Source organism: Eschrichtius robustus, chromosome 2 (genome assembly GCF_028021215.1).
Source record: "Eschrichtius robustus isolate mEscRob2 chromosome 2, mEscRob2.pri, whole genome shotgun sequence".
NCBI classification, from domain to species: Eukaryota; Metazoa; Chordata; class Mammalia; order Artiodactyla; family Eschrichtiidae; genus Eschrichtius; species Eschrichtius robustus.
The window spans coordinates 174,907,170-174,934,053 of record NC_090825.1 but is presented as its reverse complement, the minus strand read 5'-3'; the positions used below and the strand labels follow the sequence as shown (position 1 = coordinate 174,934,053).

At 50.5% G+C, this 26,884-nt stretch overlaps 1 protein-coding gene across 9 annotated transcripts in view; it reads right to left on the bottom strand.

The window, feature by feature from the left end:
- The window catches only part of RFX2 (regulatory factor X2), a 97,163-nt gene that overhangs the window by 15,881 nt on the left and 54,398 nt on the right, over window positions 1-26,884 (bottom strand). For 7 of the 9 annotated variants that reach the window (XM_068537167.1, XM_068537162.1, XM_068537168.1 and 4 more), the window contains 4 exons: window positions 26,057-26,136; window positions 24,379-24,640; window positions 8,918-8,992; window positions 1,933-2,114 (listed from right to left, as the gene is read on the bottom strand). In XM_068537167.1, coding sequence (XP_068393268.1) covers window positions 1,933-2,114; window positions 8,918-8,992; window positions 24,379-24,640; window positions 26,057-26,136 — 599 coding nt within the window. The remainder of the gene's footprint in view (window positions 1-1,932; window positions 2,115-8,917; window positions 8,993-24,378; window positions 24,641-26,056; window positions 26,137-26,884) is intronic. The other 2 variants (XM_068537169.1, XM_068537166.1) reach the window with 1 other exon arrangement.

Sequence of the window (26,884 nt, the reverse complement as noted above, 5' to 3'; positions counted from 1 at the left end):
AAAGCCAGTTCAACTTTGTTTAACCCAGCATGGTCTAATAATAATAAGAATAGCAATAATAATACTTATTATTATAATAAATAATAATAATACTTTAATAATATAATAAATAATACTTACAATAAATAACAATAATACTTATTATCATCATAAATAATAATAATAATTACTATTATTAACTCTCCCTCCTTCCAATCATCTAATAACACGTTTTAGAAATGGTACAGTTTGGGAAACACTACCTTATTTTATTATGGGAGAAATGATGCTCAAAGGGTTTTAAATAATTTCTTTAAGGAAACAGGTCAGAAGGGGCTCCTCAGGAGGGAAGGACAGACACGCGGCCTTGCAAACACCCCCAGCTCACGGGCTGCCACTTTTCCCTGAGCTGGCAACACGGACAAGCCGGGGAGCCTGGGTCCTTCCCAGGTGAGGTGCGAGCTGAACTGGTGCTCGGAGGGGGAAAGCGGAGAGGATGAGCCCCAATTCTGAGGCCAGCATCTGGGACCCTCTGAAGGTGGAGGCCCCAGGAGCCATCTGGAAAGGCCCCAGGGCAGCGGTGGCCATGTCCCCAGAGGTCATGGACTCCTCTTCCCTGCCCCGCTCTGGCTGCCCATGTTTCGTAAGGATGTCCTCTGTCAGGGATCCCAAGGTGGCAGAGAACTCTCCTGGCCCTGTCCTTTAAGACACCCAGCACGCCCGCTTCTGGAAGGGGGTGAGTGAACCCCGAGACCCACGTGTGTGCGCCTTCACCCAGGGCACATGGTGAACCCGGCTGGCCACAGGTCAAAGCCATGCAACATGATCTCACGTGTGGGCCAAGCCCCCTGCTTTGAACAGAGTGAGGCAGTCTTTTTCTAGTGGGAGGAGCCAAACGCTACTGCCGGGGTTGGGGGTGGAGGGAGCAAGATTCCCGCCCGTGATGGTCCCCGGCTGCTGTCTGCCAAGAGCAGCCCACCGTGGATCGGTCCAGGCACAGCAAAAAGCATCAAGACGTGGTAAATCCAACTCGACTAGACAGTCCAGAGGCTGCTATTTAAAAAGCCTGCTATGGCCAGGACATGGAAGCAACCTAAGTGTCCACCGACAGATGAATGGATAAAGAAGATGTGGCACATATATACAATGGAATATTACTCAGCCATAAAAAGAAACAAAATTGAGTTATTTGTAGTGAGGTGGATGGACCTAGAGGCTGTCATACAGAGTGAAGTAAGTCAGAAACAGAAAAACAAATACTGTATGCTAACACATATATGTGGAATCTAAAAAAAAAAAAAAACAAAAAGGTCGTGAAGAACCTAGGGGCAAGACAGGAATAAAGACACAGACCTACTAGAGAATGGACTTGAGGACACGGGGAGGGGGGAGGGTAAGCTGGGACAAAGTGAGAGAGTGGCATGGACATATATACACTACCAAATGTAAAATAGATAGCTAGTGGGAAGCAGCCGCATAGCACAGGTAGATCAGCTTGGTGCTTTGTGACCACCTAGAGGGGTGGGAGGGAGGGAGATGCAAGAGGGAGGGGATATGGGGATATATATATGTATATGTATAGCTGATTCACTTTGTTATACAGCAGAAACTAACCACACCATTGTAAAGCAATTATGCTCCAATAAAGATGTTAAACAATAAATAAATAAATAAAATAAAAAGCCTGCTATGGAAAATTTCAAACGAAGGGAGAGAGCGGAGGTGAAGCCCGTGTCCCGTCACCAGGAGAGGAAGCGATCATGGCCCACGGGTGCACAAGCCGGGCCCAGGCTACCGCCAATTCAGGGCAACTCCAGGTGCACCCTGAGCCGCGGACGTCAGGACGTGGCAGGAGGAGGGAGCCCCGCGTTCTCCCGAAGCTCGATGTCTGTATAAGGGAAGAGGAGGGTGGGGGGCGGGTGCAGGGGCTGCCAGACGCTCCCACCGACCCACCTGGTGCCCAGCCGCCGCGTCCTCAGGCCCATGAACACGGAGCGGATCAGCTTCCCAAAGGAGGCCGCGTTCACGGGGTCCAGCTTGTGCTCCTGGCAGTGGCGAAGGTAGTGGTTGTAGAGCGAACTTCTGGGGAGACTCACGCCTTCCGCGGTTTCGTAATTATCCAAGAGCCACTGGAGCTGGATGGACAAGACAGGCGGGACGCTGACGCGGACGCACCGACAGCATCACACGCCTTCCCTCCTCCGACTCGACGGGGAAACTCACCTCTACTGTCACCGATTCAGGTTCAATTTGGGGCACGTTCATTACTTAATAGCTTCTTTTCACTTGCTTGTTTATTCCTTTGATTTCTAGCCAAGCTTTCAGGTTCCTTGACTTAATTTATAAAAACCTGCCCGTGATGGAGACTGAAACCCCCACAGGCCTCGCACACCACATGCTTCCTAAACCTACGGGGATGGAGCTGATCTGAGCATGCGGGGAAAGGAAGATGAAGGAAAACCCCACGGCCCATCGGCACGGCGCCCCGCGTTAAGGTAATACCACCGCGGTCCCTGTACTCAGGACCCAGAGGAAAACAAACGGGAAACTGAATGAAAGACCGAAAGGTTCGTGTGCCAGGTTTTGTGCTCAGGCCAACGGCAGGGAAAAGGATCCAAGGCCGCAACCGCGGCCCCCAGGGGTCAGCACTGACTCAGAACCGTCTACACAGAGAGCTCAGTTCCGACACCGAGGGAGGCTGCCCCCCCCCCCGCCCCCTTTGCACCCACTGCAGAGCGCCCCAGAGGCTGCGGTTTGATTCTGGCTTCGAGACTGTTCCCCAACGGAGGGAGGTCTGGATCTGGAAGAGCAAGCGCGGGAACGAGGCCAGAGGCAGGATCCCACATCAGCATCGGGATGGGGCTCCCTGCTGCGGGGCCCCCTGTCCTCTGTGTTCCCACACCCTCTGTCCTTCTCCCTGGGAGATCACCGCCCCACCCCGCTACCCCCGGCCCCCTCTGGTGCTCGGCCCGCCCAGACTTAGCCCGCAGGCTGTGAAGTCTGCTCGCGTCGCCCTTTTAGACACGTTTCGTTACAGAAAGGTTTTAACATGTACAGAGGTAGCGAGAACAGACACATGAACTCCTGCTTCAACAATCATCACCTCAGGGCCAATTTTACTTCCTCTAAGCCCCACACACTGCCTCTGCCACTTTATTTTATTTTAAACTCATTTTTATTGGAGTATAGTTGCTTTACAATGTTTTTGTTTGTTTGGTTGTTTTGGGCCACGCCTCGCAGCATACAGAACTTCCCCGACCAGGGATCAAACCCGTGTCTCCTGCAGCGGCAGCGCGGAGCCTTAACCACTGGACCGCCAGGGAGGCCCCCTCCTGCCATTTTAAAGTGAACCTGACGTGCCTTCGTTTCCTCCCTGGGGCCTCCCCGCTCTAACGTGGACCTGAGTGAGAGGCGGGTGGTGGGGTCAGCTGCTGGCAGGGATGCTAGAATAAGGAGAGTTTCAGAGGCAGGGGGTGGGCCTGGGCTGGATGTGCAGGATGAAGGTGGGGAAAAGGTCAAAGGTCCAGATGAAGGGGCCCTGGGGGACTGACAGAGCAGAGGGTCCTATAACACAGCGCCGCACAACCTTTTTGGCACCAGGGACCGGTTTGGGAAGACAATTCTTCCATAGACGGTGGGGGGAGGAGGGAGGGGGGAGGGTTCAGGCGGTAACGCGAGCGATGGGGAGCGACGGGCAGCAGCAGATGAAGCTTCACTCGCTCCCCTGCCGCTCACTTCCTGCTGTGCACCCCGGTTCTTAACAGGCCGAGGACCGGTGACCCCTGCTCTAACACAAAGACAGACCTCTGGCATCGAGAAGGGCTGGGGTAACGAACGGGTTCTGCTTTTGGAAGGAGGGGGAGGAGTGCTGGGCTGGCATTCAGGGTGGAGGTCGGGACCAGATGTGTTAATTTGACACCCAGGAGCCGAGAGCGAGAGCGGGTCTGTGCGGGTGGGGCTGGGGAGGAGGAGGAGCGCCTGAGGCCTGGGGTTAGGCGCTGCCCTGGGGAGAGCCGGGAGCGGGCCCTCCCCAGCCGCCCTGCACATGAGGTCTCTGCCACACCACCTCTCCACTGAGGGACCAGCCCAGCTGCCGATCGGAGCAGCAGGTTTGAACCAGGGGCCGCCGGCCCTCCTGTCACCACGAAGCCTGCCTCCTGCAGCCCTGGGTGCACAGGAACAGCTGTCCACTCATCTGTCCGTGTGCTGTGGGATGTCGTGTGCTGGCCGTACCCGTGACCCCGCAGGGGGATCCCACCCCCACCAGTGGGTGAAGGGGGGGCAGTTACCACGGGGACGCGGGGAGGAGCGGGCAGCAGCCAGGGGCTGAGGGAAACAGGAAAGGGTTCTTCAGTTCTCCCTTTGGGAAAGAGCATCACGGTTTCTACTTTCCATCAAGTCACCTAGATATATAATTTTCAAACTTTCCGTAAATGTGCTTTTTCTACACAAAGGTGGCAGAGCACCCCCCCACCCCCTTTCTCTCTCCAAGGCTTTGCTCCGGCCCAGGGCTCCCACCCTCAGGGGCCATCTCCTTGGCGCCCCTTGTTCTGACCCCTCCCTCTGTCTTTGATGCTATGAACAAACTGTGAACTTGAGTGGTTTAATCACTGCGCACGGCCTGCCCCAGGAAGCACCCTCCTCCCCACCCCTGAGGCGCCCCTGCACACACCCCGCCCCCCCGCTGCCTTGACTCTGGGGCTAAGGGACTGCCACCACCGGGAAGCTGGGAAGGAGGGCATGGGTGGCACAGTGGAGCTGCTCCTTTCCTGCAGGTACGCCCCTGGCCTGCTTTGCACCCACAGCGGGGGGCCCGTGTCCCACCAGCTACGAGCCTTCCCACAGCAGCCTCCCCAGCCACAGGGGAGAACTGGGTTCTGTCTGTTGCCCCGTTGTCTATTTTCAATTGGCTCAGGATCCAGGATCCAGGTGAGGAAGGGCTGGTATTTGCTGGCCCTTGAGCCCCAAGATTTTCCAGAGCACTGCTCGCCGACACAAGCATTCATTTTCTATCGCTTGCCTCCCTGCTGAAACGGGAGCTCCAGGAAGCAGAGACAGAACCGGGTCTGCCCACATGTGCACCCCGTGAAGATGCCTCAAGAAAGGCTGATGGAGAGGAGGAGGGGTCCCGCAGAGCGGAGGGGACCCCAGCATGAGGAGAGCCGAGAGCCTCTGGCCATGGAAGCAGGAGGCGCTTCCTCTCTCTGCCACCCTGGCTGGGGAGCATGGGCTGCTTCTAGGGGAGTCCTCTGTGGGAGGGAGAGGCCGGGACCAGGGGCCCAGATGTCTCAGGGTCTGAGCGCCCGGGAGAGCCCTCAGGAGGATACTCAGGCCGCGAGGCGGGGGCCTGGAAGGGGCCCCGGACCAGGTCCTGAGAGACGGAGGCTGAGACCCCGCCCGGCGCCTGACACGACCGGCCCAGCCTGAAAAGGAAGGTTCGGGAAGGACGATTGCTTCTGCTCCTCACCACCTCGGCCAAATCCCAAGAATTACACGAAGAGCAGACTTCTTCGCTGGGTGACGACATGGACACTGACACCTAGGAGGTGTGGTTAACTCCCTCCTGAGCAGAGCTAAGTACAGAGAGAACAGGTGCCACCAGCAGCCTCCGAAGCAATAACGGGTTCACTTGCACCCTCTCCGGCGACGAGAGGTGGCCTGGAAGGGAGGCTGACGGGCGCTGGAGGGTGGTCTACGGGCTCCGTGAAGGCAGGGCCTCCCCTGGAGGCTGAGCGAGCGCCGGCGGGGTTTGCGCACCGCACTCCCGGACGCCGCTACCTGGTGTCGACCCGACCGGCTGAGCATCGTACTTCAGTGACACTCGGTGAACGGGAGGCCCATCTCCCCACCACACAGCCCTGCCTCGCCCGCGGCAGACTGACCGGGTGTCATGGTAGGGGGGCTGTGGCCACGGTGGGCGGGGTGGGAGAAGTGGTCTGATTCCGGATGCTTCTGAAGGTCAAGGAGCATCGGATGCGGGCTGTGGGAGGAGGAGGGGAGACAAGGATGAGCCCCCAGCAGGACGGCGCTGCCCTGGATGAGCCAGGAAGGTGGCGGGAGGTGCAGGGTCTGTTGTGGGGCGGGGGCAGGGGGCGGTCAGGGCTCGGCCCCAGACACACGTGCGCAGCTGCTCCTCCAGGCGGGCAGGCGCCCTTGGAGACTCAAGGGTGGAGCTGACGGGACAGGCCCGGCCTCGACGCCCACTGGCAAAGAGCCTTTCCCGCCAGGAGACCAGGCGGGGTCGTCGAGGTGGTGAGGGAGCCGGGGAGGCTCCAAAAAACAGCAGTCCAACCGCGACCACTGCCGGAGGCCTTCACCGCAATAATCTTGAGCAACCTGTAGGCAGAGCAGCCAGCCCATGAAGCTGCCACAGCCCATCCCCACCCCAGACTGCAGGGCACGGTTCTGTCACTACACCACCACCTGAAGGCTAAATCATCTTTGGCAATTTATGTTTCTTGATTAAAAAAAAAAAAAAAAAAAGTCATATAATCTGAATATGATCCACCTAAAAGCAGGTCCTCCTCCCAGGGGCTGGAGATAGTAGTTTCTGTCCAGTAAGCAGCGGCCACCTCTGCAGGAACCCACGATGGCGGGGGGGGTCCCTGAGTCAGCAGGGGTTGGGGGCGTCTCCCGATAGACCCGGGGGACGGCAGAGGGGCTGCACCCAGAGGCCACGGGGACACCCTGGTGAGGGACGGCATCTCCGTTCCCAGCTCAACTTTCTATGCCTCCTTCCTCCGAAACAGGTGTCCCTCGTTTCCTGCCACCAAATCATGCGTTCCCCTGTTTCAAAGATGGCTCGAGGCCCACCTCCTCCCTCAGGGGCTCCCACACCAGGCTGGAAGGTCCCTTCAACCCTCAGACCCCCTGGTCCGAGTCCCGAGGGCAGCCTGGGGAGCTCGGGTGACCCTGATGTCGGGCTGGGTCTGGAAGGCACAGCCCAGCCTTCCTGGGCTCTGGGTGTCTCGCCACCCGGCACCAGGCTCTTCTGTGCGGGCGCGGGGACCGCAGCCGGTGGTGCCCAGGGACAGCTGTCTCAAGTGAGCGGGGCCAACTAGGACGACGAAGGGCTCTGCAGGACACGTGGCCGTCTGTCGCCAGGACACACCCTAGCTCTCTCCTCGCCCTCCCTGCCCAGACAAGCTCCTGGCAGGTTGACTGCAGCGCCTGGGGTCGACTCTTTACAGAGGTCTTTTTTCTATTCTCTCTGAGTCGCCAAGCCTCAGATCCTACTTCTCACGGCTCCCAATGGAAGAAAACGACTCAACAACAAATCGCCAGAAAGAAAACGGACACAGGGAGGTTCTTCTTGCTCGGAAACTAAACTCAGGAATGGAAACTGGTTTTGGAGAAGCAACCAAGGCAAGCCAGTCTTCCAGAGGAAAAGTGTTAGAAAGCCAGAGGCATCCCTGCAGCCAGAGACTGAGGCTCATGCGTTTCGCATAGACATTTTAAACTTCCCGCGGATACGCCGCCGGCCTGGGGTCCGCACCCATCCTGCCTTCCTCATGGCTCTCTGGGGCTGCCCGAGCACCTGGCCTCGCAGGCTGTGCCGTGGCCACGTTGTCTGCTCGAGATCTGAAGAACTCTGGTCCCCGAGCAGAGAATGCCGTCTTGCGGACTTTCTACACGTTCCGCTCTAAGGCTGCAGCTTCCCTTCTCCAGACCTGCCCACCAGGTGACATCGTCCGGCAGTGATGGACAACAGGGTGGCCATGACCCACCTAGCCTGGGGCCTGATGGACTTTTGTTTTTCCTTCGAGACAGCCGGGGTGAGGCTGCTCTTCCTCCAGTGACCAGCCCTCTGAGGCTCAGCCAATGGGCTGGAGGTGCTGGCCACGCCTGTGCCCCCCGACAAACCCAGAAGCTCCTGGATCTTTCCCTAGTGGGGTTTCTGGCCCCGCACCCCGAATCACTCACTTTGAATGTCGGCCAGTATGAAAGTCTTGCTGGGGTCACAGCTGGGATCGGGTTCAACTAAAGGGGACTTCTTTTCTTTGATGTTTTAATTCTCAAAAGGATGCCAATCCCAACCCAAGTGCTTGAGAAAAGCTGCCAGAAGTGCGCTCTGAACTCCTGCGGCCTGTCCTACTTCTAAAATGCCGAACAAAGTTCCAGTTATGTTAAAGCCGAATTGAGGGCGTTTGGAGAAGTAACGGGAAAAGGGAGGAGTGTGGGGAGACAGGAGCTTTCCCTCCTCAACTGTCCCCAGAAGCCGAGTCCCTGCACTGTCATGTCTTCCAGCCCTGTCCTGCCACTCAAAGCCACCCAGAGGCAAAGACCTTTGTGCCCTCCTGGCCTTGGGGCCTACGATCATGTGGTGTCCCCATCAGAGAAAGGTCTTATGCAGCTAAAATCAATAGGAATTATTTGCTTTGCCCTTTTCTCAAATTATCAATTTTTTTTTTTTTTTTTTTTTCAAAGAGCTGATCACAGGAGAATTAGCTAAGAACATTTATGGCATCCCCAATCCAGTGTCATTTTTTGGTTGTGGCTTGTTTGAGTACGAATTTATTTACAGTGCTTATCCTCTGCCAGGCATGGTGGGTAGGACGTTACATACACTAAGTAGTTTAATCCCTGTTCCCCCCAAGGAGGGGGGCGCTGTCACCCCGCTTTCACAAAGGAAGAGCCTGCCTTAATTTCCCTTCGCTGTGGAACGACATTTTTGCTGAGTGTAGAAGTCTAGGTTGGTTCCCCCCCTCTGCACCTTTTCGGCACTTTAAAGGTGTCAACTCACTGCTTTTTTTTTTTCGGCCGTACCGCGCGGCTTGCAGGATCTCAGTTCCCTGAACCAGGGACTGAACCAGGGTCATGGCAGTGAAAGCCTGGAATCCTAACCGTTAGGCCACCAGGGAACTCCCTGTTTGTTTTTAAAATGCCTATGAAGGTGACAAGCAGAGCAGGGCAGACCAGCAGGTTGACACACACTTACATGACTGTTGAGTAAACCGCTTTTGTGTGATGTGATCCCTTCGCTTTTTTGGAGGTTTTCAATCGCCATTTCAAGCTAAAGAAAATGTGCGCAGAAACAAAACAAAACAAAATGGAAAAAAAAAAAAAAACGAAATCAGATGGTTAGCATCAGCCAAGATTTGTTTGTATTAATATCCAAATAAAGATCCGAGCGCCTACAAAATAGAAAGCAGGCTGGACGCAGGCGGGGGGTGGGGGGGGAATGGGTTAGGTCGGGGGCTGAAGCCTCAGCAGGAGCGTTGCTTCATCACGTGCAGAGGAGCCCAGGAGCCCCTCAGACACCAGCAGCAGATGGGGTCCTACTGTCTACACTGGCAGCTGAGTTTTAACACGTCTGCATGTGCATGTGCACAACGGGAATACTTAGTCACTGAATAAGTTCAAGTGTAAGCAAAGCCAGCATGATAACCACCTGCTGCTCCCCAAATCCATCATCTGCACCGGGAGAATCAGAGGACCACAGGCCCGGGGACAGTTGATGGCACTGGTTTCCCGGCCAGCCTGCCCTGTCGCAAAGCCCAGGGTCTCCCAGCTGGAGGGCTTTGGGAAAATACCGGTAGGCCACGACCCCAGCCCTGCCATTGGGAGGCGCAGGACCCTGGGGCCACGGAGATGAGACAGCTCACAGAGGGGTCCTCCTGGGGGAGGGCCTCTGAGATGGAGGGCCTCGCGGAGGCGAGGGCTGAGGGGCCATGGCAGGTCTATGCAAAAGAAGAGACACCCGGCCGAGTGTGGCAACCACCACATCTGAGCCCGACTGGTACATGAAAAATGCAAACATAAGCTCTGCTGGAGGCGATGACCCTTAAACACCCAGGGGAGGCAAAGACCACAGAGACGATTCTGTAAAAAGCGGGCCCAACACATTCAGAAAGTGCAGCTGGACTGCTTCCCCAGAGCTGAGTTCAGGAACGAGGGGTTTCTGCTTCGCCCCTCACCTCTTCTGACCACTGTTGAGAACATCTACTCTTGCCACTGCTATTCAACACTGTACTGGAAATTCTAGCCAGGGTCATTAGGCCACAGAAGAAAATAAAAGGCATCCACACAGGAAAGGAAGTAGCAAAACTACCTCTATTTGCAGATAGCATGATCTTAAATATGGAAAATCCCGAAGGATCTCCCCAAAAACTATCAGCACCAGGGTTGCAAGATACCAGATCAATATACAAAAGTCAATTATATTTCTAAACAATGAATGATATGAAAATGAAATGGAGAAAACAATCCCATTTACAATAGTATCAGAGAGAATAAAATACCTAGGAATACATTTAACCAAGGAGGTGAAATACTTGTACACTGAAAGAACTATGAAACACTGTTGAGAGAAATTAAAGACGACCCAAACAAACAGAAAGACGTCCTATGTTCATGGATTGGAAGACTTACTATTAAGATGGTAATACTGTCCTAATTGATCTGTAGACTCAATGCAGTCTCTATCAAAATTCTCTACAAAGCTTCCAGCTGCCTTTTCAAATGGACAAGTTGATCTTAAAATTCATATGGCATTGCAAGGGACCCCAAATAACCAAAACAATCTCGAAAAAGAAGTACCAGGTCGAAGACTCACAGTTCCCATTTCAAAACTGATTACAAAGTTACAGTAACCATAACAGTGCAGTACTGGGATAGGATAGACATATAGATCAATGAGATAGAATTGAGAGTCCAGAAATAAACCCATACACCTAGGGTCAATTGATTTTCAACAAGGGTGTTTAGACCCTCAGTTAATGGAGAAAGAATACACCCTTCAACAAACGGTGCTGGGATAAATAGATAGTCACGTGCAAAAGAATGAAGCAGGACCCTTACCTCACAGCATATACAAAAATCCACTCCAAAGGGATCAAAGAACTACATGTAAGAGCTAAAACTATAAAACTCTTAGAGGAAAACATGAGGTAATCACATAAAATAAGGTTATCTCCATGACCTTGGATTTGGGAATAGAATCTTAGATATGACACCAAAAGCACAAACAAAAAATAAAAGATAAAAACTTTTAAAAAAGATAAATTGGACTTCATCAAAATTAAAAACTTCTGTACGTCAAAGGACACTATCAAGAGAGTGAAGAGACAACCCACGGAATGGGAGAACATATTTGCAAATCATGTATCTAATAAGGGTCTTATATCCAGAATATTATAAAGAACTATGGAGACTCAACAACAAAATGATAAAATGACACGATTAAAAAATGGGCAATGAACACAACATTGTTAATCAGCTATGCTCCAATATAAAATAAAAAGTTTAAAAAAATGGGCAAAGGCCTGGAATAGGCATGTCTCCAATAAGCACATAAAAAGATGCTCAACATCATTAGTCATTAGGGAAATACAAACTAAAACCACAGTGAGATACCACTTCACACCCACTAGGATGGCTATTAAGAGAAAAAAGAAAAGTAACAAGTGTCAGTGAGGATGTGGAGGAACTCGAACCCTCCTCAGTTGCTGGTGGGACTGCAAAATGGTTCAGCTACTGTGGTAAACAGCTGTTAAAATATAAACTCAGTTAAACCACATGACCCAGCAATTTCACTCTACCCAAGATAATTGAAAACAGGTGTTCAAACAAAAACTTGCTCATAGCAGCCTGATTCATAACGGCAAAAAAAGCAGAAAAACACAAATGTCAGTCACCGATGAATGGATAGTCAAGATATGGTCCATACATACAATTGAATATTATTCATCCCTAAAAAGGAATGAAGTTTTGACATATGCTACAATGTGGATGAGCCTTAAAAACATGATGCTCAGTGAGAGAAGCCAATCACAAAAGGCCACGTGTTGAGTGATTCCATTTGTATGAAACGTCCAAAACAGGCAAATCCAGGGACAGAAAGCAGATTAGTTGTTGCCCTGGGGCTGAAGGAGGAGGGACTGGGGGGTGACTACTAACTGGTACAGGGTTCCTTTGGGGGTGGTGAGAATGTTCTGGAACTCGACAGGGTAATGCTTACAGAACATTGTGAATGTACCAAATGCCACTGAATTACATGATTAAAATGGTGCATTTTATGTTATGGGAATTTTACCTCAATAAAAACTATACAACTAATTAAAAAAAACTTTAGTCTTTCCTGCAATTTGAATGGATCTTTCACCCACATGCATGGTTTTGTAACAACATGCACCGGTCGTTTGGAAAATGCTGGTTCACTGAGTTTGCAGATCTTCCCAATGTTGATACATTTCATCACAGGGTATTGAAAAAAGTCACAGTGGTTAATATCACTACCAACAACATCAGCAAGATACCAGTTTTCCAAAATTCTATTTTTTTTTGTTTTTTTTTGGTGTGAGAACATATTGACAATAAAACCTGTCGTGTTTTTTCTCGATATGTCAAGCTCACAACCGTTCAGTTTTGAGAAAATGTGTACCAAATCTTCGAGTCTGAATAATCATAATCTGTCTGTCATCCTTTCAAGGAAAAACAGCGTTTCATGAAAAAAGTAGTTCATTCTGCTCACAAGCCATTTGCCCATGAGCTTTTCCTCAAGACTGTCATCGTACTTTGGGAAGAAGCAGAAGCACTTTTCGTCACACAGAATATTAAAGTGTTCTCGAGGATTGAGATTTAATAAAATTAATAATTTTTACTGCTTCATCAGGGAATTCTTGAGTGAAACTAGCACTTGGTATTTCTTTCTTTTCTTTTCTTTTTTTTTTTTTTACTGTGCGTGCATGACGGTGAGGATTATAGTGACTTCTAGAGACTCTGATGTGTCTGCTCTGATGTGTGCGCAGCTGTGTCAGCCGTGCTGGTTTTGCATCGTCGGGGCAAATGTCAACACAGGGAAGACAGCAACTAATGGGTTAGTATTATTATGAAAACAGTTTTGATCTCGTGGAGCTCCTGAGAGGGTCCTGGGGACAGACACCCAGAAGCTTGCCAGACATGTGTAAGACTGCTGAAAATCGCGCAGTTCGGAGTATTGCGGGAAAGAATACAAATGAACTTTTGCTTTGTTAAGACCATCCTCAAAACCCCATAGCTATTAAATAGGGTCAGAACAAGCCCACTGATACCTTAAATTAACTTAATACACAGTGGAACCTCCCAAGTTGTTCACTGCGTTTTAAAATTAAGACGTCAGGTAAACCTCTAAAGGTGATGAAGTTCAGGAAAACGTCACCAGACCCCGAAGTTCAGATGGAGGGGTTGGTGCCCGAGTTAGGACCGGAGGCGCAGCGCAGTGCATCCAGCAGAGGGCGCTGTGGCGCCGCCTCCCAGCTCCAAGCTGAGGCCGTCCAGCATCCTTGAAAAAGGAGCATCTCATGCTTGAAGTCTGGGGGCTGGAGTGGGAGGCTTCCTTACAGACCTGACCGAGGGATTCTCGCTGCACAAGTACAGAAGGCTTGATAAGTCCTCTCAGTGGCTGGAGAAGTTAGCGTTTAATCTTTAGATATACTTAAAATGGAAATTAAATTTATACTTGACTGGAGTTTAATTTAAAAAATTTTATCAAAGTGGTACCTGCACAGGCCCACATGTCAAACTGTAAGGAAGAGCGCAAGGATAGACGCAGAGGGGCCCCCCTCGCCACCCCAGGGCCAGGCAGCTTTCCCTAAAATCGTTTCTGTTTTCTGAGCTTCTCAAAGATTTCCTTCCATCTTGGTATTACGCATACGCGTGTCTATCTGTTTCTTGACTTATCAGGAGCTTAATCTTTATTTCTGATTGGGTGCAGTGCAGCCCATATTCCTTTTTATTGGCCGTTTAATGTCACGGGTTTCTGCTGCATGAATTACTAGCAGAATGCCTGGGGAAAAGGGCACACACGTATCATGCTTCAGGCGTTCGGGAGAAAGGAGGGGAGAAAATGCCTAACGACTTGTGATCAAAGATACAGCGTTTCAAGAACTCAACGTGATAGCAGAGCGCAGATAAGTTTTATTAACCCCCAAGTATATTAACATTAGTCGGTTATTTAAAAATTTTTAAAGGAATTTATAAAACTCCTTTCCTTTCATGTACAATCCTAGCAAAATTTTACCTGACGTAAGGACTAGATTTGTGTCTTCTAAGTGAGGGTGGAGGTTACTTCCCCTCTGAGTTCATTAGCGTCCACTCTAACGGCCATTCCATTTATAACACAATAACCTCATTAAAATGACCCGCCAGGACTTCCCTGGTGGCGCAGTGGTTAAGAATCCTCCTGCCAATGCAGGGGACACGGGTTCGAGCCCTGGTCGGGGAAGACCCCACATGCCGCAGAGCAGCTAAGCCCGTGCACCACAACTACTGAGCCTGCGCTCTAGAGCCCGTGAGCCACAACTACTGAGCCCGCGTGCAAGGAGAAGCCCGCGCACCACAACGAAGAGTAGCCCGGCTTGCCACAACTAGAGAAAGCCCGCGTGCAGCAACGAAGACCCAACGCAGACAAAAAAAAAAAAAAAAAGACCTGCCAGGCCAAGGTCACCCCTGCAAAGGGCCAGCAATGACCAGTATCAAAGCAACACCTGTATCTCCAGGCTGGGTCTGCCATAATTTGATATCAGGACCACGCCTCCTGGGCCAGAAGTGGGAAGGGGGAGGGGATGCTCCTGGAAAACCAGGGAGAAGTGGGGGTGAGGACAGAAAACTGCTGCAGTAAATGTCCTGTCCTAAAATACAGCTTATTATGTGACCACAAAAGGAGGAAATAAACGTTTAAATGTTTCATGAATGCTTTTGGAGCTTTAAAGAAAATGGAGAGTATTTAAAAGAACCAAAGTGTCATGGCTGGAGTTTTGAGGGCAGGGATAGAAATCACAGAATTCTGCCTGGAGAGAGGAAACAGCTGCGGTTAAGGGCCAGGTGGGAGGATGGAGAGAAGGGCAGGGCTCACCACTGGGGAGACGGGGAGGCTGGCTGGGGGAAATGGGCATTTTCAATTTGTCCAGTTTTATTTTGCTAATTAAACATTAAAAAATTATGTAGTAATATTATATGCACTTGCCATACAAAAACCCGATTAGGCCAGAGACATACCAGTCTCCTTCCAGGGCCAGGACTGGGGTGGTGCCCATGAGGCGCCCAGGGCACCAAACTGAAGGAGGCACTCATTGTCAAGGTCATGCCATGGCAGGGTCAGCCCCCGGAGGGGAGCAACTCCCTAAACTTGGTGCCCTGGGCACCTCGCTTGACCCGCCCCATCCCAGCCCCGCCTCAGCTTCTCCCTGGCCTCCACCAACTCCCACTGAGGAGAGGAAGCCCCTCCCTTCCCTAACAGCCAGTGTGCATCCATGAGGGGGCGTGGCTGTGTGCCAATAAAACTTTATTTACAAAAGCAGGCAGCCGGCAGGATTCGGCTGGAGGGCGGCACTCTGCCGCCTCTGCCCCCAGACATTTACTAAGCAATTGTAAATCACTCACACAATTGCATGGCGTGGATTATACTTTACTGCTAAACTGATTTTTTAAATTTTTAGGTAGAGAGGGGATCATTGCACAGCACCATGGATGTCCTAAATGCTACCGAATTATGCACTTTAAAATGGTTAATTTTATGTTTTATGAATTTTATCTCAATAAAAAATGTATACGGTAGTGCATGCATGTGGCTAAAATTCGAATAGAAGAAAAAAGTATAAAAAAAGCAAGTCTTTCTCTTTTCTTTCTACCTCATGGAGATAATCTTTTTTGGTAATCCTTTTTAACAGCTAACGTGTTTAGTTCTTCTTGTAGTTCCTAGAACTTTAAAAAATATAGTTCTACTTCTTAATTTATCAATTGAAAAATTTTTAACTTTTAAGTTTGGAAATAACTCCAGATTTTGAAAAGGTTGCAAAAATAGCACAAAGCATTCCCATATGCCCTTCAGCCAGGCTCCCCAAATGTCAACATCTTCCGTGACCCGGAAATTAACCCCGACTCAACACTGTTAACCGATCGAATCACTTGATGAAAGTCCTGTTTGTGGGCCAGGGTCCAATCGGGGGTCACACACTGTGCTCATTTACATACGGAGCCACGAAAGAAAATAGCAGGAACACAAGGAACAGATGAAGGAAATTAGGAAGAGGCTTTTATTAGATGGATGACCCACGTAGCCCTTGACATGGTAAGTGGGTTTGTGTTACTCTAAACAGGATGATGACTTCTCTGGTAAGTTAATTGAGACTTTTCAGAATAAGAACCGGAGTGCTTTCCAGTATGCATTCTTTAATTTTGTCACTTAAAGCAGAGCAGAGATGAACTTTAGATAGATCTTTCAAAGGGGCACTGCTCCCACCTTTGCAAAGAAACTTGCAAAACCAGATTCAAAAGTGATGATATTGGGACTTCCCTGGTGGCGCAGTGGTTAAGAATCCGCCTGCCAATGCAGGGGACACGTGTTCGAGCCCTGGTCCGGGAAGATCCCACACGCCGCGGAGCAACTAAGCCCGTGTGCCACAACTACTGAGCCCGCGAGCCACAACTACTGAGCCCGCGAGCCACAACTACTGAAGCCCGCGCGCCTAGAGCCCATGCTCCGCAACAAGAGAAGCCACCACAATGAGAAGCCTGTGCCCCGCAGTGAAGAGCAGCCCCCGCTCACCGCAACTAGAGAAAGCTCGCGTGCAGCAACAAAGACCCAACGCAGCCAGAAATAAATTAAAAAAAAAAAGTGATGATATCATTAGATGTTTGTCAAAACCCATAGAACGTACAACATAAGGTGAACCCTGATGTCACCAAGGGCTTTAATTAAAAATGAGAACGGGTCAATATTGGCTTATTGGCTGTAACAAATGCACCAAACTTAGATGTTAATAATAAGGGAAACTGTACGTGGGGTACAGGGTGGGGCATTACGGGAATTCTCTGTACTTTCTGCTCGATTTTTCTGTAAACCTGAAATTGCTCTAAGAGAAAGTCTATTAAAAGGATAAAAAGTGATGATGAATTTATTTATTTATCTATTTATTTATTTTTGGCCGAGCCACGGGGCTTGCGGGATCTTAGTTCCCCAACCAGGGATTCAAACCATGCCTCCTGCAGTGGAAGCACCAAGTCTTAACCACTGGACCGCCAGGGAAGTCCAATGATGAATATTTTAGAGAAAAAGCGGATGTAGTATTGGCGAAACTCCTTTTATCAAATGATGTGCGTTTGCCGGCAAACGTTTTGCTCTTGTGGTTGGACAAAAGCTCCGTGCAGGGGGTGAGGAAGCTTCTAGCGAATGCCCAGTAGGCATGTGAGTTCATAGTCCAGTCAAGATATCCTGGGTCTTCCCTGAAAACACAGGCTCCAGAGAAGAGCTGTTTAGTGGTTGGCGATCCACCGTGAGCTGTGACGCCGCGTGGATGGTGTACCAGCCCCGTGGGCCACCAGGAAGGGTTGCCGTGAGAATGGAGGGGCCCGAGTGGGAAGCCAGTCCACACACACGGAGCCGTGGACGGTCCAGGGCCCCCGCTGGCCTTGAGTCAGCACTCAGGACTGAAGCAGGTCCCTTACAGACACATCCACTCGAAGCGGCCGCAAGATCATCTTCCCGGCGAGCTGGATACAGGATACGAGACTCGGCTCTTCTGTATCCACATGTGCTGGTGGTCAGAGCGAAGATGCTCGCTGGAGTTCTGAAAGCAGGAGCTGCGTTTCTGATGACTCAGCAAAGAAATGCCTATGATTTCAAGTGGCACATCTCAGGGATGTCTGCTGTAGCTTGAACACTGCAGAACTTGAATCTATCATTCCAGGGCCCCAAGTATTGTGACGTTTAAAAAATATATATATTCTTTTTCATATTCTTTTCCATTATGGTTTATTACAGGATATCGAACATAGTTCCCTGTGCTATACAGTAGGTCCTTGTTGTTTATCTATTTTATCCATAGTAGTTTGTATCTGCTAATCCCAAACTCCTAATTTATCTCTCCCCTATCCCCTTTCCCCTCTGGTAACTGGAAATTTGTTTTCTATGTCTGTGAGTCTGTTTCTGCTTTGTAAGTAAGATCATTTGTATCATATTTTAGATTCCCCATATAAGCGGTATCATATGATATTCGTCTTTCTCCATCTGGCTTACTTCACTTAGTATGATAATCTCTAGGTCCATCCATGTTGCTGCAAATGGCATTATTTCATTATTTTTTATGGCTGAGTAATATTCCATTGTATACATGTACCACATTTTCTTTATCCATTCATCTGTTGCTGGACATTTAGGTTGCTTCCATGTCTTGGCTACTGTAAATAGTGCTGCAATGAATATAGGGGTGCACAAATCTTTTTGAATTAGAGCTTTGTCTGGATATATGCCCAGGAGTGAGATTGCTGGGTCGTATGGTAGTTCTATTTTTAGTTTTTTGAGGAACCTCCATCATGTTCTCCATAGTGGCTGTACCAATTTACATTCCCACCAACAGTGTAGGAGGGTTCCCTTTTCTCCACACCCTCTCCAGAAGTTATTATTTGTAGACTTTTTTTATTCCTTTTTTTTAAAAAATTAATTTATTTATTTATTGGCTGTGTTGGGTCTTCGTTTCTGTGCGAGGGCTTTCTCTAGTTGCGGCGAGCGGGAGCCACTCTTCATCGCGGTGCGCGGGCCTCTCACTGTCGCGGGCTCTCTTATCGCGGAGCACAGGCTCCAGACGCGCAGGCTCAGTAATTGTGGCTCACGGGCCCAGTTGCTCCGCGGCATGTGGGATCTTCCCGGACCAGGGCTCGAACCCGTGTGCCCTGCATTGGCAGGCAGATTCTCAACCACCGCCCCACCAGGGAAGCCCTAGACTTTTTTTTTTAAACAAATTTATTTATTTTATTTATTTATTTTTGGCTGTGTTGGGTCTTTGTTGCTGCATGTGGGCTTTCTCTAGTTGCGGCGAGCGGGGGCTACTCTTCGTTGCGGTGCGCGGGCTTCTCATTGCGGTGGCTTGTCTTGTGGAGCACGGGCTCTAGGCGTGTGGGCTTCAGTAGTTGTGGCTCGCGGGCTCTAGAGCGCAGGCTCAGTAGTCGTGGTGTACGGGCTTAGTCGCTCCGTGGCATGTGGGATCTTCCCGGACCAGGGCTCGAACCTGTGTCCCCTGCATTGGTAGGCTGATTCTCAACCACTGCACCACCAGGGAAGTCCTTACTTGTAGACTTTTTAATGATGGCCATTCTGACCCGTGTGAGGTGGTACCTCATTGTAGTTTCCATTTGCATATTGCGACTTTTAATATTAAGATCTCAGTTTCTTTGAAGAAGACCCGAAGTGTTCCATGGGGCTGGGCTGTTGAGACTCTGCTCCACACACCCAGACAGGAGGACTTTCCTCGCTTGGGGGTGGAAGACATTGATGATGCTTTCTTAGGTGTGTTTGAAAATCACATCAGATGCCACAAAGCTTACAGAAGCTGAACGCAACCAGAGAAAGATGGAACCCATGTGCTGCCATCCTCCAAGGTGAAGCGCTGGCCCTTCCAGCTTCTGTGTAGCTCTTGCTTATGCACCAGTTGTCTGGCCTGCCTGAGCGGGGTCGCCAGGGCAGGCACCCCCCCCCCCCAACCTCCGTGGGACCGGAGCACCCAGGGCCACCACTGCCTGTGTGCTGGCCCTTTCTGACTTCCTGGAAATGCAGAGTCCAACGGGTCTTCACCAGACCAGGTCCCAGAGCCCTGATGAGACACTGCAATGGTACATCCCCTCACGGACAGGGACGCTGTATTTTTATCATCTTCAGAATTGGATAGATGATTTGTCTTCATCAGCCCCCACTGCGTGGCCCAGGGGGGCCGCCTGCTTGGGCATGGTGGCAGGGGGGCTTTTCCTCTCATGCAGCCCCGGAGCCCCCAGAGTCTCCCCTTGATACAACTCAAAGAACATACCTGTCAGCTTAGCATCTCTGCTCCATGGGGTCAAAAAAAAAAAAAAGCACAACAGGAAAAGTTATCAAAAGCTTACCATTTGGGCAATTCACGTCTAAGATTTCAATACTGATGAAATTTTAACCAGAAATGAGATTCAAGAAAATGTGTCACTGAGAGTCTGAAGTCCCTCACTGGGGCTGTAGGTGCCGATTTGCTCTGGTCTTTGTGCTCTGTTTGCAGGATTAACTTGAAGTCCCTGGAAACACAACTCTGACATAAGAAAACTGATAGACGTGAAATGCCAGATCCAGGAGCCATCGTTATTTCTGTTGCAACCTCTGGGCCAGTCCTGTTCTTGGCTCTTGGCTGGATCTCTGCTGATCTTTGAGAGATGTCCCCACACCAAAAGCAAGTCAAAAAACCACAACAGAGCAGAGGGAGTCTGGAGGCAGATCCTCATCCAAGGTGATAACTCTCCTGGAGCTTTTGGGGCTGGGTTGGGGCAGGGTGTCAAAACATAGCCTGTTCATGAATTTCCAACTGATTTAAAAACTCGATTCTTCTAGTGCAACCCAGACATCAGACTACAGTAACCAGGCGGCCCAGGGTCTGAGCTGCACATTTGTTTCCAGCGAGGCAGTGTGGACTGCAGAGAATATCGTGACCTGTGATCTCAGTAGGCCTGTGACCTGCGACCCTAGCTTATTCACTATTATGAGTTGATGCAGTTTGCTGATACGGAGACGTCACATTCGTGAAAGTTAATGTAGTCTGTGAGGAAGGCTTCTGATCAACGGCAGCTCTACACTCGGGTCTGCCAGCCAATCCTCTGAGGGCGTGCTGAGGGCCCTGGAGGGCCCAAGTGAGGCAAGGCACAGGCTGGTGCCCCCGGGATGGAGTGGCAGGCACCACCCCACAGTCACTGCTCTAGACAGCAAATGACTCCTCTCCATGCCTGTCCTCAGAGCCAGGTCCTGGGGAGCACTCTGAACGTAGAAAGGGAGAGAACAGCTAAGCTCAGAGGGCCTCTAACGTCAGGGTGACCCGGAAACACATCAGGACCAAGAGAACAGGGGTGAGGCTCGAACATCATCTTCTGTTTCAGATTAAGCCCACACAAAAATAGCAAGTTATTTTTTAACTGACAATCAATCAATATAATCCATCACATCTGTAGTCTAAAGAAGAAAAAACACGTGATCATATCAATAAGAAAAAAGCATTTGACAAAACTCAACATCCAATTATGATAAAGACTCTCAGAAAACTAGGAATAGAAGGAAACTTCCTCAACCTGAAAAAAGGCATTTGTGGAAAACATACAGGTAACATTACACTTAGGGGTGAGAGACGGAAGCGTTTCCCCTAAGACTGAGAACAAGGCAAGGATGTCCACTCTCACCACTCTTACACAGCATCGTACTGGATGTTCTAGTCAGTGCAATAAGGCAAGAAAAAAAAAAAAAAAGTCATCCACATTGGAAAAGAACTAAAACTGTTCCAATTTGCAGACCACAAAAAACTCTTAGAACTAAAGAGTGAGTTCAGCAAGGTCACAGGAGGCAAGGTCAAGAGCCAGAAATCAACCATACTTCTGTACACTAGCAATGAACAGTTGAAAAGTGAAATTTCAAATCAGTACCATTTAAAATAGCTCCAGGGGACTTCCCTGGTGGTCCAGTGGTAAAGAATCCGCCTTTCAATGCAGGGTACGCGGGTTCGATCCCTTGTCAGGGAACTAAGATCCCACATGCCACGGGGCAACTAAGCCCGCGTGCCACAACTACTGAGCTTGTCGCCTCAACTAGAGCCCGCATGCCGCAAACTATAGAGCCCACGCGCCCTGGAGCCTGCGCGCCACAACTAGAGAGAGAACACCCGCACACCACAGCTAGAGAGAAGCCCGCGCGCCGCAACGAAGAGCCCGCATGCTGCAACTAAGACCCGACATAGCCAAAAAAAAAAAAAAAAGTTCCAAAACCAAAAAGTACTTAGGCATAAATATAACAAAATAAGTACAGGATCTGCATGCTAAAAAATGACCAAATGCTGATGAAAGAAATCAAAGAAGATCTAAATAAATGGAGAAAACACACCACGTTCATGGATTGGAAGACCCAACATAGTAAAGACGTCAATTCTCCCCAAATTGATACACAGCTTTAATGCTGTTTAATCAAAATCTCACTAGGAATTTTTTTTGTAAATATAGATAAACTGATCTAAAATTTATATAGAAAATTCTAAATTTATATAAATAGCCAATACAATACTGAAGAAGAATAAAGTGAGAGGAGCCAGTCTACCCAATTCTGAGACTGACTAAAGCTGTCGTAATTAAGACAGTGTGGTATTGGTAAAGGGACAGGCCCATAGATAAATGGAACAGAACAGAGTGTTCTGAAATAGGCCAATTGATTTATTTTTGGCTGCATTAGGTCTTCATTGCTGCACGTGGGCTTTCTCTAGTTGCAGCGAGCGGGGGCTACTCTTCGTTGTGGTGTGCGGGCTTCTCATTGCGGTCGCTTCTCTTGTTGCGGAGCACAGGCTCTAGGAGCTCGGGCTTCAGTAGCTGTGGCATGTGGGCTCAGAAGTTGTGGCTCACGGGCTCTAGAGCGCAGGCTCAGTAGTTGTGGCACACGGGGTTAGCTGCTCCACAGCATGTGGGATCTTCCCGGACCAGGGATCAAACCCGTGTCCCCTGCATTGGCAGGCAGATTCTTAACCAGTGCGCCACCGGGGAAGTCCCAGGCCAATTGATTTTTGACAAATGTGCAAAAGCAATCCGATAAAGGATAATGTTTTTAACAAATGATGCTGGAACAACTGGTTGTTTCATATGCATAAAAATGAACCTCAACATAAATTTTACGTCTTATACAAAAGTTAGCTCAGAATGAAGCGGAGCTAAATGTAAAATGTAAAACTATAAAACTTTTCAAAGAAAACAGAGGAGAAAATGTTCACGACCTCGGGACAGGTGAAGAGTTCTCAGGCATGACATCAAAAGCACAATCTTTCCAAAAAAGAAAAACTGCTAAATTGGATTTGATCAAAATTATCGGGAAAAAATTTTTTTTCTCTGCAAAAGACACTTTAAAAAAAAATTTTTTTTTTTTTTTTTAATTTTTGGCTGCAGAGCACAGCACGCGGGATCTTAGTTCCCCAACCAGGGGCCGAACCTGGGCTCCCAGCAGGAGAAGCGTGGAGTCTTAACCACTGGACCGCCAGGGAAGTCCCCAAAAGACACTTTTAAGAGAATGAAAAAAACACTTTAAAGACTGGGAGAGAATATTTGCAAATCACATATCCGGCAGGGGACTTGTATCCAGAATATACAAACAATTCTCAAAATTAACAGTAAGAAAACAAACAACACAGTTAAAAAAATAAACAAACTTCAACTGACATATCACCAAAGAACATACATGAAAGGCAAAGCCCCTGAACAGGTGCTTGCCATCGTTAGGGATTACGAAAATGCAAATGACAACCACAGTAAGATAACACCACACACCGATGAGAATGGCTAAAAAGAAAGATGCTGACAACACCTGACAACAAAAAATGCTGGTGACGAGGTGGGACGAGAGGAACTCACACCTGGCTGGGGGAGCTCGAAATGGTCCCATCCCCCGGGAAAACACGGGTGGTTTCGGATAAAGTTAAACATACACTTACTGTAGGAGCCAGCAATCCCATTCGTAGGTATTGACTGACCCCAAAGAAAGGAAAACATGTGTCTATACATGAGAGTGCTTCTAGCTGTTTTATTCACAGTCACGAAAAACTGGAAACAGCCCAAACGGCCCCGCAGCTGGTGAATGGATGAACGAGCCGTTAGGGTCACAGAATATGACTCAGCAACAAGAAGGAACCACTGACTCACAGGACAGCTGGACGGGATCTCCAGGCTCCACACTGGGTGAAAGAAGCCCGTCACAAAAGGTGTCTCCTCGATGATCCCCTTTACACGGCATCCCCACAGAGACAAAAGTACAGTGACGGAGAGCAGACCCGCGGGTGCCAGGGGTTGAGGGTGAGAGGAGGTCGTGACTACCAAGAAACACCCGGGGGAGTTTTGGGGGTTATGCAACCATTCTGTGTACTGATGTGGGGACAGATACCCGAGTCTGTACATGCGTCAAAACTCATGGGTCTGTGCAGTCCACACCATCCACTTTACTCTGTGCTAATTTAAAAAATAAGAGTAAATATGGAAAATAGAGTTTTCAAAGCAAATACATCTTTAAAGGAGGTAAGCCACCGTTTTGGACAGAGGTGTGGGGTACCGGTCCAGTATAGCTCTGCTTGGGTTCGGCCCAGTTTTGGCGCGGATGGGTTGATCTCCGCCTGGGAGAGGCTGATGACGATGAGGACGGTCATGGTGGACCACCAGCGGCAGCATCTCCCAGCACTGAGCTGCCTTCCCCACCTGCAACGCTCCCAGCGCCGGCTACAGCCATCTACCCTCTGTCTTTACCAAGGGAGGACCCGAGGTTCAAAGACGGGGGCACTTGTCGGAGGCCGGTGGGGTTCCGACGCCCGTGCTCCCGGCTGCCTTCTACTCACCGTGCCTGCTGCTGCCGGGAGTCTATTCAGGGCCTAACCTGCTGCCCCCGAGAGCCTGGGACGTACATACCGTAGCGGGCGATGAGCGGGACGTGTGCGCCAGGGAGTGCCGGGTGCCGTCCATGCCCCCGTGGATGAGGTAGGCTCCCGCGCCGGAGACGATGGGGCTGCCCCCGACATCCATGGTGATGCCCACCATGCTGTGGGCGGGGACTGCGGTCGGGGAGGAGCCTGCCACGGTCACCTGGGCACCGCCCGGGGCCTCGAAGTACGACGCGGAGCTGCTGGGGGCGTACATCTGGGGTTCGGGGTTGTAGGCGTACGCCGTCCGCCTGGCGGGAGAGAGAAGGCTTCACGTAAACGCCGGACACCACGGCGCCGAGCACATGTCTAAGTCAGACACGGCTGTCAACACAGCGAGTTCACAGCCGTGGTCTCCGAAAGCATTCGGGATCCCGGCTGACCCCTCAGCCACTGGTCATTTACAAACCGCACGTGCAAATTGCACTCGACGCGGGCGGGGCTTGGCGGGTGGAGCAGGGCTGTACCTGACCCTGGTTACTGGAGGTCTACCCCTGGGATAAGACCACGTAGAGCTGTACACACACACACACACACTCGTGTGCACAAGTGCGCCTAAAGGCTGTGAAGCTGAATATGGCCCGATGTGGTGTCCTGGTTTTGATACCATCCTGCAGTCATAGAAGATGTCACCACCGGGGGTGGGGAGGCTGGGTGAAGGGTACAAGGGACTCTGGGCTAATTTTGCAACTTCCTGTGAGTCTCTAGTTCTTTCAAACCAGAAAGTTTTTTTAAAAAAAACGTAATTGCATAATAAAAAGAATGTCTAAGGGATTCCAAGCATTTGTCTGAAATCCTTTCACATCTGGATCAAATCATTAACCATGTCGGTTGATGTACATCCGGCCGCAGTGAAAGGCAGTCAGTAGGGGTTTTTCCTCAGGGGTGACTGAGGGAAGGCCCCTCTGGGGGACAGGGCAGCCTCTCCGACCCCCGGGGGACGTCCTGTCTGACCGCAGTGCAATCAAACCAGGATGCTGCCGCGGGGGGTCCCCCGGAGCCTGCTGGGGGTTCACAGGCTTCACACGCGCTCCTTCGGGTCAGTGTGTGTCATGCCTTCAGTGTTGTGCTGCGGGCACCCACGACTCCAGCAATCACATCTCTTTAACCACAACCAAACCCTCCCGTGCCCTCAGGACGGGAGTCGTGGAAACCAGAGGCAGAAACAAGCAAAAGGACGCGCGTCCCGAGCACAGTGAGCTTCCGGGAAACGCATCATTTTCTGCCCCAAGCATCACGGAGTTTGAAGGCAGAAGACCCTAGACATCCTTGACAGATGGAAGATCAAGTTTTACCAACATCAGAAAGAGCCAGAGGTTAACAGAGGCCAGGATGAAAAAGCAGGGATGGACACGGTTTCTGGATTGCAAAGGATGTCTTCAGACTTAGAAGGTGGATTGTTTTTTGTTTGTTTTTTTGTTTTTAAAGACTGCCTTTTCTAGAAGTAAAAGTATAACAGTCTGTGATTTCTGAAATCTCCACCAGGCTGTGATGTCCTTATGCCATTGTTAATAGTTGGGACACATCACCTGAAGGGTAAGGGCAAGGATTTTGTGTAAACACATCCCCAAGGGAGCTCAGTGGGCGTCGTGAAAGAAGGTTGGGATGTGGCCTACAGTTGGTTCCCTGCGAGGCCCCTTTCGGGGGAGGGGGAGGACACCACGTACAAGGATCCGTTGGTGTAGACGGCGTCCCCCCCTTCCACGTACTGCACCTGGGGGGGATACACGTGCTGCACGGGCTGGACCTGAAAAAACAGCAGATACTTGGTGTTACACGGAGTCTCCTTGCTCAGGATTTCCAGATTATTCAGGCAGAAATACCTCCTATTGCCTTTTGTGAACACTTAGTACCGCATCACGGTTGTCCTGCCCCCAGCTGGCACTTCTAGAAAGAAACCAGGAGAGACAGTCACATCAAGGCCACGTACTCCGGATGAGCCCAAACGGAAATGGAACTGCAGCGGGTCTGGGCCCCTATTCTGTGCGGGGAGGAGCCCAGCTCAGAGCAAAGGTGCAGAGCAGGGCTGGGGGGATGCCTGCGGTCTTCTGGCCACTGGGCAGAGGGGCCAGTCCTGCTGGACAGCAGACGCCAGAGATGTGGACAGAATGCGGACCTCGGAGCGCCCGATCCCCCCACGGCCCCTTGGCAGGGGAGGGGGCTCAAGCTGCTCATACGCTCCACCGCCCCCCTGCCACTCCTTTCGGTGGCCCTGGAGGCCGTCCCCGGCAACGGGGTCGGGGTCCTGGGAGCCACGCTGCAAGAGACCCTGAAGGTCTGAGCAGAATCAGCACGGGCGCTGTGCCTGGAGTGGGGCGGGGGGGGGGCGTAGGGAGGAGGCTGGCGGGCAGACCCCTCCCTCGTCAGTCAGTTCACAGCCTCAGCTGATGACCCCCAAGGGACTCGGGCCCTGCCGGTGGAGGCCCAGAGCTCTGTGTGCAGAACTTCGGGACCCCACCGCAGAGAGAGGCTTAGCGGGTCCCTGATTCAACCTT